This window comes from Panthera tigris, chromosome C2, assembly GCF_018350195.1.
Source record: "Panthera tigris isolate Pti1 chromosome C2, P.tigris_Pti1_mat1.1, whole genome shotgun sequence".
Taxonomy (NCBI): Eukaryota; Metazoa; Chordata; class Mammalia; order Carnivora; family Felidae; genus Panthera; species Panthera tigris.
In genome coordinates, this window is record NC_056668.1 from 125,642,648 (window position 1) to 125,656,243 (window position 13,596).

General features: G+C 39.6%; 2 protein-coding genes across 10 annotated transcripts in view; one reads left to right on the plus strand and one right to left on the minus strand.

Annotated features, from left to right (window-relative positions):
• STAG1 (stromal antigen 1) overlaps nt 1-8,474 on the plus strand; it is a 402,258-nt gene extending 393,784 nt beyond the window's left edge. For all 7 annotated transcript variants that reach the window (XM_042998579.1, XM_042998577.1, XM_007087414.3 and 4 more), the window contains 5 exons: nt 1,345-1,519; nt 3,632-3,742; nt 4,305-4,419; nt 6,253-6,333; nt 6,420-8,474. In XM_042998579.1, coding sequence (XP_042854513.1) covers nt 1,345-1,519; nt 3,632-3,742; nt 4,305-4,419; nt 6,253-6,333; nt 6,420-6,443 — 506 coding nt within the window. In that variant the 3' untranslated portion in view covers nt 6,444-8,474. The remainder of the gene's footprint in view (nt 1-1,344; nt 1,520-3,631; nt 3,743-4,304; nt 4,420-6,252; nt 6,334-6,419) is intronic.
• A 4,769-nt stretch (nt 8,475-13,243) lies between these two features.
• PCCB (propionyl-CoA carboxylase subunit beta) overlaps nt 13,244-13,596 on the minus strand; it is a 92,308-nt gene continuing 91,955 nt past the window's right edge. For all 3 annotated transcript variants that reach the window (XM_007087412.3, XM_042956219.1, XM_042956220.1), the window contains one exon: nt 13,244-13,584. In XM_007087412.3, coding sequence (XP_007087474.3) covers nt 13,463-13,584 — 122 coding nt within the window. In that variant the 3' untranslated portion in view covers nt 13,244-13,462. The remainder of the gene's footprint in view (nt 13,585-13,596) is intronic.

The following is a 13,596-nucleotide window of genomic DNA, read 5'->3' on the forward strand; positions in this document are numbered from 1 at the left end:
CAAAAAGATTTTCTGGGTACATACAGGGAGTGATCAAACTCTTAATGAATCATGCAAGATTTTCTGTAAAATATGGTATGTAGTAGAGCTGAAACATGGGTTTACCACGTTAAGAACCTAAATGGTACCATTTTTACAAAATTTTAAGTGCAGCAGAAGATAAAAGTTAGGAATTAAATGTTGAAACAAAAGTGGTATGAATAAAAGAAGATGAAACCTCTTTTTGCTGATTAAAGATTCAATAGTGAGTTTCAGATCACTGGAATGACATTAACAAGACAATAGGTAAGTATTTTCAGGAACTGAGAAGCCTATCCAGAACATATACATATGTCTGACAATTGTTGAAACACTGAGAGAGGTGGGATGCTTGATAGCAAATACAGAACCTAACATGCACACATCTCTGAGACTTAATGGAGGAAGAAAAACAATAAGATTCATACTGTGTACTTTGTGATTGAAATTTTTTTTTAATTCTTCAGAAGGGAAAGCATAGCAGTAATACTTTTAAGTCTTCCCATATTAGGAAAATAACTTAGAATGTTTGTAGTAGAAACTTTATAATTATGTAACATTATATCAGGCTATAGTTTACATATGCAAATAATGCTTTAATCTGTTCAGATCTTCATGAATGATCTTCAGAAAAAGGAAGAAACACTTCCTGGTCCCTTGACAAAATTTAATTTTAATTAAAGAGATAACCTATACAGTTGACAGATGACCTGCCAACACAGGCCAGTGTATAATTAAATCCTTAGTAAGTAGGAATGATTCTATTTCCTCTAGAAGTTAAAGGAGAATGGGAAGTGGGGGCTGGGTAGGATGAATGAGGAGGGCTTCCCTAAAGAGGTAGAACTTAGAAGCATGAAAACAGTGAGCCTCTTAACCCATCCCCATATTGAATTGCCTGGAAAAAAGTTATTTCTCTAGTGACCAATGTCCCAGTTGTGCAGTGGGATTTGCTGATTTGTCAGTAAAGGCCCACCAGACTTTAAGTGCTGCTACCTGGGGCCCCTCTAAGACCCAGCAAATAGGCCCTTTATTGTTTGAGTAAAGCAAGGTTAGAGGGATCTCTGGCTGGCCCCATTCTTCCCTTCCTGTGGTTGAATTAATCCTTATAGATGGAGGGATTCAGAAGAGAGGATAATGTAAGAATATATAAGAAAACAGAGTTTTGGAAGTTTAGTAACTTACAGAAAGTTACACAGGCGAGTGGTATAACTGGGATTCAAATTAGACAGTTTAACCCAGAAGCCACGCTCTTCTAGTCTGTTCTAGAACTTCTACCAGAGTTCATTCCACTAATGATATGTTGTGACTCTAACTGGAATTTTACAGATGAAAGTCTGGATAATACATGGCTAAACAGGACTGACACCATGATTCAGACTCCTGGGCCCCTGCCAGCACCACAGCTCACTTCCACTGTACTGCGGGAGAATAGTAGGCCCGTGGGAGAACAGATTCAGGAACCTGAGTCTGAACATGGTTCTGAACCTGACTTTTTACACAAGTAAGTAGTAAAAATTTATTTTCTTGGTATAAAACCTTTAATTGTTAAAGAAAGAAAAACCTTCTTAAAGCATGTTATTGGTCAGTTCATAAGGAAAAACCACAAGCAGAGGCTAAATAATTTGTATTAGAAGATAGATAAGTCTGCCAACACTTGTGGATATCAGTTACTCAAAGCCCAAAGACCTTTAAAGCATGGTGCATCACTAAGTGCTGATTTCAGTTGGAGTTTACAGATTATCATTGGGCAGGTCTGTTTTTTCTCAGGGACTTGCAAAAAAGACATGCAAGTTACTTCCTTGGAAAGAAAGCCTATAAGAGTCTCTGCTAAGGTTGTACTAGTCTGAACAAACAAATAGACTATTCCTTTTATCATTCATTAATAGCATTTTGTCTTGGTCAAGTTTATATTTTAAACTTAAACTGTTAGGGATTAAGGTATTTGTCAAGATATTTGATAAATTCTGAGAACAGTTGCCTTTTCTCTAAGAGAGAATCAAAGTCTTACCTTTTTCCATGCTAGTAGTAATTAGTATGTTTTCTAGTACCATGGCCCCAAACATTTTGGAAAAGGCAAGATAATGGTACAACTTTTGCTATAAAAGAACTTTTTCTTTGTTGTTTTCTATCCAACTATGTAATTCTTCTAGTTTCTTGTGTTTCTACTCATTGGGGTAAAATGCTGTGATTTACTCTGATGGGAAAGAGAATTCTCAGTTAAAATCAACAAATTTAGCAGGTTGGAAATGGAAAGAGGAAATGTTAGAATTTTTCAGATCCTGGGTTTTCAGAAAACCTCTTTGCTCAGAGGATCTGCCTTTCTTCAAAGCTAAAAGGATAATCATTGTCAGACAGCCACTGCGTAACAGCATTCTTAGAGGGTAGTTTGCCTTATGACCAGCATTCTCACCCTGCTTCTTAGAGGGTAGATTCTTCCTTATTTGAGCAGCCTGTCTTACTTCCCTGACTTTACCACTTGTCAATTCCTCCCCTCTGTGGTCTACTTTCCTTTCCCTGCTGTAGGTTTGTTTATAGGTTTAATCAAGGTGGTAACACTATATGATATAAAGACAGCTGCTCATGTGACAGATGTTATCTACTAAAAATCATTAAGGTTTACATCCTGTAAAATTCCCAGGAGGCATGTTTATGCAAGTGTCCATGTACCAGTAAGTATAGAGGACAGGTGAAAATTTGACCCAGCATGCACCTGACTCCAAATTTTTTCAGAAGGACTGAGAAAAAAATGTGTTAATACTTTCCTTGTTCAACTCTGAAGAGCTCTTCCCACAAGGCCAGCATCCTTTCTGTCCCTTAGGGGACTGGCTGTCCAGGCAGGAGCACTTGTTCCAGGGCAGTAGCTGGATACAGAGGTCTCAGAAGCAGTCTCTTGTTTGGCAGAGATTTGGGGAACAAAGCTGATGAATTAAGCACCTGTAGGGGAGGGAAAGGTTTTATCCAATCCTCTTAGGATCCCTAACTGGGTCTGAAAATTAAATGGACAGATCAACAGAAAAGGATACACATTTTATTGAGTGTTTAACATGTCCAGGGGAGCTTTCAGCAGAGAATGAAGGCCTGAAGAATTGACAAGACAAAGGGGTTTGTACTAGGAATAGTTTAACTGAGACTATGTAGTCTACATTTTCCTCAACTAGGAAGGTAAGGGTTAGTTTAACTAGTAGGAAGGTTTGTTTGCAGATTGCTCTGGTACCATCTCTGAGTTGATAAGAGTCTGTCTCCCATAAAACAAGAATTCTGCCTTTAAGCAGAAAAGGAGCTTTTTCTGTGTTTACCACTTCTTAATTGCCTTCAGCTCAAAATAACTTTTATCTCAGAAGCAGTATTTTGGGGTGACATACTTTGGTTTCCTTTACAGCTAACAACTGGCCACAGCCAGCTTCTCTTAGAGACAGGCATCTCTGAGCAACTAACTGCCATTTCTGCAAAGGTAGATCCTTCAGTAATGGTCTGTCTCACCCTTGACTCAAGTAAATCCAGCTAACTCCCCATACTCGGGGATTAGGCACCCAACGGTGGCTTTCTTAGCATGGGACTGATGAGCGAAATTCATCTTCTGCCATAAATGAATAATGTATTCCTATTCCCTTAGTCCTCAGATGCAGATCTCTTGGTTAGGCCAGCCAAAATTAGAAGACTTAAATCGGAAGGACAGAACAGGAATGAACTACATGAAAGTGAGAACTGGAGTAAGGCATGCCGTGTAAGTGTTACATCAAGTATTGTAAAAACATAATGACTATGTGATGCTGGTCATTTTGTGGAATGACTGGTTTCCTTTGACATTTGGTCTTAGAAAAGGAGTTAAGATCATAATTCAGGATCTCCTGTGCAGTGTAGAATAGGAATGGAGGGGGTGGGCTTCGGAAGCTTTCAGCATTTAAATCCTAGTGCTGCCACTTGCCAGCTGTGTGGCATTGGGCAAAGTCTAAAACCTCTGTGCCTCAGATTCTCCATTTGTAAACATGGGATAATACTACCTATCACATAGTTTTGTGGGAATTGACACATAGCTAAATAAATGTTAACTTCTTTTGTTGTTATTGCATTTAAATTATACTTCCTTTTGATGAGATGAAATCTTGAATGAAACAAATGAATGATCCTTAATTATCTTAGTAGTTCAGGATCATAGTTTGTGCAGCCCATGGATTTTAACTGGAAAATGTGCTTTTCATTGATTATAAGACCTAATATAAGAAAGAGCCAGGACTCCACATTCGATGAGTCTGAACAGTCTTCTGACGATGGTTTTTCCTTATCAGTCGGGGCCTAATGGAGGAAGATGCTGAGCCCATCTTTGAAGATGTGATGATGTCATCCCGGAGCCAGTTAGAAGATATGAATGAAGAATTCGAAGACACCATGGTTATTGATCTGGTAAAGAAACTCAGTACATTTTCTTCTTTTAAAATATGTGAAGGCATCGGTGTAAGATGATGCTCTTGTTTGCAGAAGCCCGAGGAGAGAGGTGTGGAGGTGGTAACATAGAATAGCAGCAGGCAGGACCAGTGTCACCCTTATTAGGGCATTTGGATGAGCTGTGTTTCTCAAGCTTACTTTCTAAGCAGTCAGATTGTAAATTTCTGGCAGTAATGGAAACTGGTTCCTTACCTTCTTGAGAAAGGGCTCTCACTAGATCTGCCTTTCAGTATAGTGTACATCTGGTCTCTTAAACTAACTTGGAGTCTGATGATTATATAGAGTGTGTTCCAGCACAGCAACCAAACACAGAATATGGACCATATTTGTTCAGTGTGGAAAAAACATCTTTGAAGCAAGGAAACCTGAATATGGACTAGGTGTAGGTGATATTAAGAAATTATTGACTTTGTCAGGAATAGTAATGCATGGTGGTTATGTTTTTTTTTAATTTCCATCAGAGATTCATATTGAAGGTAGTTATAGATGAAATGACATAGAAAAGAAAAAAAACCGTGAGGAGACTCAGTGAAACAGATTGGTCAAAGATTTGACAGTTGATGAAGCTAGGTGATGAGTACATGGTAGTTTATCATACCACTTTCTGTATTTAGGGCTGCTGTAACAAATGCCATTGACTAGGTGGCTTAAACAATAGAAATTTTCTCACAGCTCTGAAGGCTAGAAGTCTGAGATCATGGTGTCAGCAAGATTTATTTCATTCTCAGGCTTCTTTCCTTGATTTGTAAATGGCCATCTTCTCCCTTTATCTTCATGTGATCTTTCCTCTGTCTCCTTATAAGGATATGAATCAGATTAGAATTGGGGCGCCTGGGGGGTTCAGTTGGTTGAGCAACCTACTTTTGACTTCAGCTCAGGTCATGATGTCACAGTTTGTGTGTTTGAGCCCCCACATCGGGCTCCGTGCTGACAATGCAGAGCCTGAGTAGGATTCTCTGTCCCTCTCTCTGACTCCCTACCCACGATCTCTCTCAAAATAAGTAAAATAAACTTAAAAGTTAAAAATTTTTTGTTTTATCCATTTTTGAGAAAGAGAGGACAGAGTGTGAGCAGGGGAGGGGCAGAGAGAGACACAGAATCCGAAGCAGGCTCCAGACTCTGAGTAGTCCGCAGAGAGCCCAAAGCGGGGCTCGAATCCACGAACTGTGAACTCAGGACCTGAACCAAAATCAGATGCTTAACTGAGTGAACCACCCAGGTGCCCATAAATTTTTTTAAAAATTAGAATTCACCCATATGACCTCATTCTACCTTAATAGCCTCTCTATAGGTCCTCTGTCCAAATAACAGTCACATTCTGCGGTACTGGGGGTACCTCTTCAATATATGAATTTGCCAGTGGAGGTGGGGGGGACATAATTTAGCCTGTAACATTCTTTATAGGTTTAGAATGTTCCATAATGAAAAATTTTTCTAAGAAATGTAAAGGAGATCATATGCCTCCAGTCTCTCCCCTCCCATCAGTAGCTTTCCATCTACCTGCTTTGGGGAATTTAGGGATCAATTTTTATAATCATTCTACGATTCAAAGACATGTTGTATGTTTGTAGGCCCCCAAATTACATGCATTTACATGTTCAGCTTATTCATTGTAATTTGAAATCCTGTTTTTTTAAGGTGGGGGCTCCATGTAAAAGCCACATTCTTTTCATTTCAAAATTAAATCTTTAGTAGCTCTATTCTGTGATACCATCAGAAATATTAGCTGCTTATTATCACAGTGCATTGTCTTACTATATCTCAGGAAAACATTTTGGCTTCTTTTTCTAGCCCCCATCAAGAAATCGGCGAGAGAGAGCTGAGCTGAGGCCAGATTTCTTTGATTCTGCAGCTATCATAGAAGACGATTCAGTAAATGTTAAATTATTACCACTTTTTATTTATGGTTTCTAGGTCTTGCGTATGCATGAAATTAATTGTGTTTTTCATTTTTCTAGGGATTTGGAATGCCTATGTTCTGAAGTCTGAAGAAAATTTACAAATCTGGAACTCTATTATTTAGAGCTAGAGGCCTATATACTGTGATAGCTTGTATGGGGGAAAAAACACTTTTGATGTGATCTGATTTGTTTTTTAATCAAATGATTGAGGTCAATCCCTTTTTGCAGTGACAGAAGAGGAGCATGTAAATTACCCAAGGGAATGTTGGTGAATGTCACCTCAGAAAGACTGACCTGAAAAATCATTTGTGTCCTAATATTGGACTTATCCCAATACAGATGTGTGTGTTTTTCTGGAGGGAGGAAAAAATTTTAAATTTTTAAAACAACTGTCAAGATAAACACTGTTATACACCTGTTTTATGAAACTCAGCATTGAGTAAAAAAAATATTTTTAACTTTATTTTCCTGTTGTACAATTTAAAAACCGTTTTAACATTTTGCCTTTTTATGTTTTAAAAGCTAACCATTTTTATTAAACCTATGAGTAAGCAGCTCATCCTAATTGCCGAAGAGTGTTTTGGAGCTCACTGGATTTGGTTGACCTTGTGGAATACAGAAATGCGGAGGAGCAGAATATCGACAAGCTAAGATGAAATTCTGACAGTGCATCTCTGCCAAAAACCACACACCCTCTGTGGATATGGATTCCCAGATTTTATATACTCTTGAATAAAAAGGTTTATTTTTATTTATAAGGGGGCATAAAATAAGAAATGTCCACGCAGCCATTTTCCAACAGATGCTGTGCACCATTCATTTTATATAGAATAGGGAGATTCAAATACAGTACATTTTCTATTGGTATTTGTTCTGTGCATTTTTAGCAACTTCTACCAGCAAATAAAGTATTCTCAGAAAAACAAAAATGGTTCTCAAGTTATCAGTTTGCTGTTTTTACTACTTATTTCATGCCCTGCCAAATTCAAGTTACATAAACTTCCGTTTTCTTAAAAAGATAATCATGAAGAACTTCTTTGCCATTCAAAAGTAATTTTAAGTGTAACATAACTGTGTCTACTTCCCATGCACTTAATACCTTATGCGCTAATTTTGTGAATTAAGTTTACCAATTATAGAAGTATGTGCTGCATAGAAGTCTGTGCTTAGAGGGTGAAGTTCCTAAGCTTACCTTGAAATACAGCTACATTTCAGTGTTAAATGTGCATATTAATTATTTTGGGGAAAGAAATTATGAATCTTCAGGACAGCCTTCAATGGTTTAGAGTTACATTCTGCTTAGACTTTTATGACTTGCTGCTATTGTTTTAAAAAGCCCACTTAGTTTCTTTCTGATTTTTAAAAGTAAGCCTCAATTCCAAACCAGTCCATCCACAGCTGTTTCTGGGCTGGTTTTTAAAGTAGCTGCAATGGAATCATGAGGCTTTCCCTTCTTACCAAAAATGAAAAGATTTTTTTTTTTTTTTTTTTTTTTTTTTTTTACTAATCTGTGCACCCAATAATTGATTATCTTTTGTTGGGAAAGGAAATGGATTATTCTATTCATTCTTTTAGTAAACACAAAACAGATTTTTCTCAATATTTGTACAGTTCTGAAAAAAACCTGGTCACCAAAAATATTTTATCTGCTAATTTAGTAATTCCTGGGCTCCAGTTTGAGGGGTTGGGGTCTCACTTTCTTCCAGAAATGTGGACCTCACTGGACATGAAGGGGCAGGAATAACTGGACCGTCCACCAGCGTCACCCCTGCCTGTGGTTCTGGCCAGGGAGGAAGCTGGGAGGTGCCTTGGCACATGCACAGATTGATCCTTTGCTTGACAGTTTCATGTGGAAATCAGATGCTGACTTAGAATTGTAGACTACATGCAACAAAAAAAAAAAAAAAAAAAAGAAAAAAAAAAGGCTTAATATCTACTCAAATGGGTTTGCAGTTCAGTTTGAAGTCAATCGAATTTTTGTATTTTCAGTGTCTCCTTGATTGGTTTTGCTAGTAATTCTGTAAATTGTACATTTGCAATATGAGGTTTTTTTCCTTTTGTACAATTTGAAACTGATGCTTCACCTTTCCTTTAATAAACTATTCAAAATCAGGCTTGTCATCCTATTGTTCTTACTATGTAAAGCTTCAAAGATGATTTTATGTCCCAATGCTCTTGAGAGTTTGCTCACTCTAATCATTTAACTGTATCAGTTTTGTTTTGTTTTTAAAGGAAAGAAATTTAGGACTAGTTCATTATCTTTCATTAATTGGATTTCCCTGGAGAAAGTGGGTAGGCCGAGTTGTCTGTGATTCAAGAGGAGGTCTCTTGCAGGCTGAATTCTGAAGGAGGCATTCAGAGTTTGTAGCCTGGATCCTGCCCTGGCCACATATCCAGCACCAAGGCTTATGCATGGTTCCCCCTAACAAACAGTGGCCTTTTAAAGATTACTTGGATTCTATAGGGCCATGTAAGTGAGAGTTTCTTGATACTGGTGCCAGACATCACTCTTAACAAAGGTCATGCCCTGGGGCACCTGGGTGACTTAGTTAAGCATTGGACTCTTAATTTCAGGTCAGGTCCTGATCTCCCCGTTTGTGAGACTGAGCCCCTGTGTCAGGCTCTGCACTAATAGTATGGAGCCTGCTTAGAATCCTCTCCCTCTCTCTCTCTCTGCCTCTCCCCCAGTTGCCATTCTCTTGATCTCTCAAAAATAAACTAAAAAAAAAAAAGTCCTGCCCTACACTTCATGGGCCTGGCCATGTTCTTCAGGCTGTGTTTGTTAGATGGCCTAAAACGTCTGCAGGAAAAGCAGGGATATAAGGGCTAAATCAGGTGAGCTCTCTGGGCACAGGAGGAAGATAATAAGGATGGGTCTCCAGCAGCTCTCATCTTTACAAGCTTATGAGACTAGACCAGGGCTTTACTCAGTGCAGCTCTACCTTGGGACAAACTTGGAAACCTCCCAGATGTGACTTAACTCACTCTTTTGGCCCTGCTTCCAGAAAAGAATCCATCAAATGAACGGTGTCTTCATGGAAAATAAAGGCTTAGTGCCTCCCCTTTAGGTTTTTCATAGCAGACCAAGCTCCAGTAAGGTTCCAGCCCTGCCCTCCTAAGTGCCTTGCTCTATTGGGGTCTTTATTACACATCACTTTTTGAAGGACAGCTTTCTGCTCCCAAGGACATGTAAAGAAGATTTTTTACTCACCACCCAGGAGAGTGTGGACATGGTCAGAACTTCCCTACTAAGACTGCTACATCTACCCAAATGTTCTGGCTAGACTCCATAGGAGCCCCAAACTGAGGCTCTGCCCGTTAAAGTGGCCATAGGTCCTGTGGCGGAGATCCCACACCCACAGAGGTGCAACAGCATGAGGACCAGTAGTTTCTAGCCACAGCTGTCTAGAAATCCTTTAGAACAAGAAAGACATAAAATATTCACATCTGTCAAACAGGTTAAGTCTAGGCTGCTTCAACTACATCAGAAGTGTTAACTCGGGCGCCTGGGTGACTCCGTTGAACATCCAACTCTTGATTCCGGCTCAGGTGATCCCAAGAGTTGTGGGATCCAGACCCACTTTGGGCTCCACCCTAGGCATGGAGCCCTACTTAAGCCCTGCTTAAGATTCTCTCCCACTCTCCCTGACTCTCTCCCCGCACTTGCTCGCTCTAAAGTGTTAATACATGGATGAGTGTCCTTCACGGTCTTCTCTAGGTAGACCGTATCTAAAACACCCCGAAGCAACCAAAAGCATCAGTGAACTCACAGGCAGAGGACTCAGTAAGGAGAAAAAACATGGTCAGAAGAGAAGCTAGGAGAACTTTCTGCAAACACAAGCAACTGGAAGGCTGCATTGTGAATTCACTCCCTATTCGAGCAAATCAAGTAAGGACTGACAGGCCATCATGCATGAGGTAGGAAAGCTTTCTAAATTTAATAGCTCTTCAGGGTGAGACAATTCCAGTGGAGAGAGCCACCACCTTTCTCACTCCCCTCTTAGGAGTTCATCCCACCTACTACATCAGTTGGAAAGCAGTGTTCTGACTGGTTATAGAGACATGTGGAGTTGAGACAAATCTGCCTGGGTTCAAATCGCAGCTTCACCACCCTAGCTTCGTGGCTCAGGATAAACTGGTTTACTTAAGGTAAGAGGAGCTGGGGCAGGTGCAACAGGACCCTCCGTACCTCTTAAACTCCATCTCCATTCTCACCATATTACCTGCTCTCAGTCTAAAGAGAGACACTTGCCACTGCTCTGCTCAGTAAACCCAAGTCCTCTGGTTAAAGCCCACAGTTTTCTTTTTCCCCTTAAAGACCGAATACCACCTGGGAAAGGCATTCCTAAACAACAGCCACTGAAAATACTCTGCCACCATTCTCATGGCATTCTGTCATCCACAGAGGCTGGTCTACTTGCAAGGTCTTGCAGCTTTTTGTTTCCTTGGCCACCAGCTTTGTTTATTGGTTATTAACCATCTCCATTCCAAGGCTTCCCAGAAGTCTCTTGCCCAAGTATTTTATTAGGCTGGTTCCTCTGTCTCTTAGGCCCAGGAACAAGCCCTTCTCAGCATCAGATTTCACAAACTAGTAAAACACATCTTGGACCCCTTCCTCAAAAAGGAAAAACAAACAAAAAAACCCCCACAAACTTGTATTATTTTCATATAGATGATAGCACAGTCATCCTCCAAGCAGTCCAAATCCTAGGTTAGCTGACCCCAGAAATTGGGATTCGCTAATCAATTTAAAGCAATTGAGCCACATGCTAACCAACCTGCATGGCTTCTTAGGAGACCTCTAAAAGCCCAAGAATCGGCCAACCCCTTTCCCACAGTTTATAACCTTTCTGCTGGTGCCAAAGAGGAACATAAAGAACTTGTGTCCAGTCTCTGCCCCCTTGAAACTCACCATCTACTTAGAAAGACAAAAATACTTACACAGAGAAAAAAAATGCACACTCAGATGCTTAAAAAAAAAAAAAAGAAAAAAAAACTGCAATAAGCAAAATCAGTTCTAGCTCACAGGTTGAGAGGAACTAAGGTCCTTGAGCATGAGCAAACTGGAGCTATTTAGCAAAAGGATGTCCCAAGGGGGAGGTGACAGGGCTGTGGGCTAATGACCAGAGTGAAAGGTCCTATGCACTGGAAGTGCTAGAGCAGAAGAATGCAACAAAATCCAGACCTGAAATTAGTGTATTAACTTGGAACAAGATTTCTAACTTGAAGGGTAGGCCACAGAGAAACACCAGTAAGGACACCTGCAAAAGTACTTAGTGTTTGAAAATTTGACAGGGTGATAGCATGGTAAAAAAAAATTATTTCAGGAAAAAATGTTTTAAAAAAAAAAAAGAATCCATGAGTCTAACAAATACTTAAAAACAGAAAAGAAACCTCTTCTGGCACAGTAACAAACTAACAAATACAACATTTTAGAATCAACAGATTCTACAGTATGGCTGATTGAGAGGCAAGAACCATCAATAGGTACTAAAAGTACTGGATGAAAATTTGTTGATGGGCTTAAAGAATGCCCCCAGATCAGTTATTAATTACAAACAAAAAATGGTAACCTTTGCAGCCACCACCTTAACCAAGTGATGAGTCAATTTCATCAATAATGGAAAAAACTAGCATCATGTGCTTCTTATGTGATACATAGAAAGAACATTCTTACCTGGTCTGAACATCTGGAAACAATCAGACAAACCCAAATTGAGGGACATTCTACAAAATAACTGGCAACCATTCTTCCAAATTGTCAATGTAATGAAAGACTGTAAGGCAATGAGCCTTGTTTCCTAGGAAATAAATACATTTGGCAGGGTGGGGGACAAAGGGTCATGGTTCTACAACTTACTTAAATGGGTCAATAAAAATAATAATTATGTATTTATGGAAGAGAATACATAGTATTCTATATACTACATTCTATATACCATACATAATAGCATATGCTATTATACATATAGTAAATGTAGAAAATTAAGTGGATACCCTCAGTGAAAGATATACAAATACCACTCCTGCAACATTTCTACAGGTCTGAAATTTTCCAAACTAAGTTTTCTAAAATGTGACAACACATTTCTGAAAAGCATTTAATATAGGGTACTATATCCCATATGACTGAGCATCTATTCTGCCAGATACAACTACAAACATCCTCAACGATTCCTAGAGGAATTGAGGGCATTTTATTAAATATTATTTATGGGCTGCCTGGGTGGCTCAGTCGGTTATGTGTCCAACTTTGGCTCAGGTCATGATCTCGCGGTCCGTGAGTTCGAGCCCTACATCAGGCCCCGTGCTGACAGCTCAGAGCCTGGAGCCTGCTCTGGGATTCTGTGTCTCCCCCCCTCTCTCTCTCTCTGCCCCTCCCCTGCTCACACTCACTCACTCTCTCTCTCTGTCTCTCTCAAAAATAAGCGAACATTAAAAAAATAAAATTAAAATAAAATAAAATTAAAATAAGGAAATAGGGGCGCCTGGGTGGCTCAGTCGGTTAAGGATCCAACTCTTGATTTCAGCTCTGGTCATGATCCCACGGTTCATGGGATTGAGCCCCACATCAGGCTCTGCACTGACAGCAAGGAGCCTGCTTGGGATTCTCTCTCTGCCCCTCCCCCTGCCTGTACTCTTTCTCTCTTTCTCTTTCTCTCTCTCTCTCTCTCTCTCTCTCTCAAATAAACATTTAAAAAAAAGGGGAGGGGTGTGGAATGAAGGCTAACCAGGTTAAGTATGTTGCCCTAAAAGCTTATTATCTTACCTACAGAGAAAAACATCTTGGGGGAAAAGGAAAATACACAGAGGTGTCAAATAAGGGTCAGCTCTAAGTGACAATACACTGTTTTCTTGATTTTTCAGATTTATACCGTAAAAAATGAAATTTGTGCTCAAAAAATACCAGTTACACAAATTTTTAATAAAGCAATTAATTTTACAGTAAGGCACAAATGAAATCTTCCTAGGATTTAATAAACAGCCATTTCAAGTTATTACTGATATTTAGATTTCCAGGTTTCATGATTGCAAAAGGCAGAGATGGGTGCAAATGGCCAGGCGGTAATTGGCTCTTGGTTTATTTTCCTTTGATTCGTTTACAATGGAATATTTGCATGTTTCCTCCAAGGGCGCTGTACCTTCTTGCTGGCTAAGACATCCAGGTCAGAGCAGATTCGGGCTCGTGTGGAGGAAGGCTGGATGATATCATCCACAAATCCTGGTGAAGCAC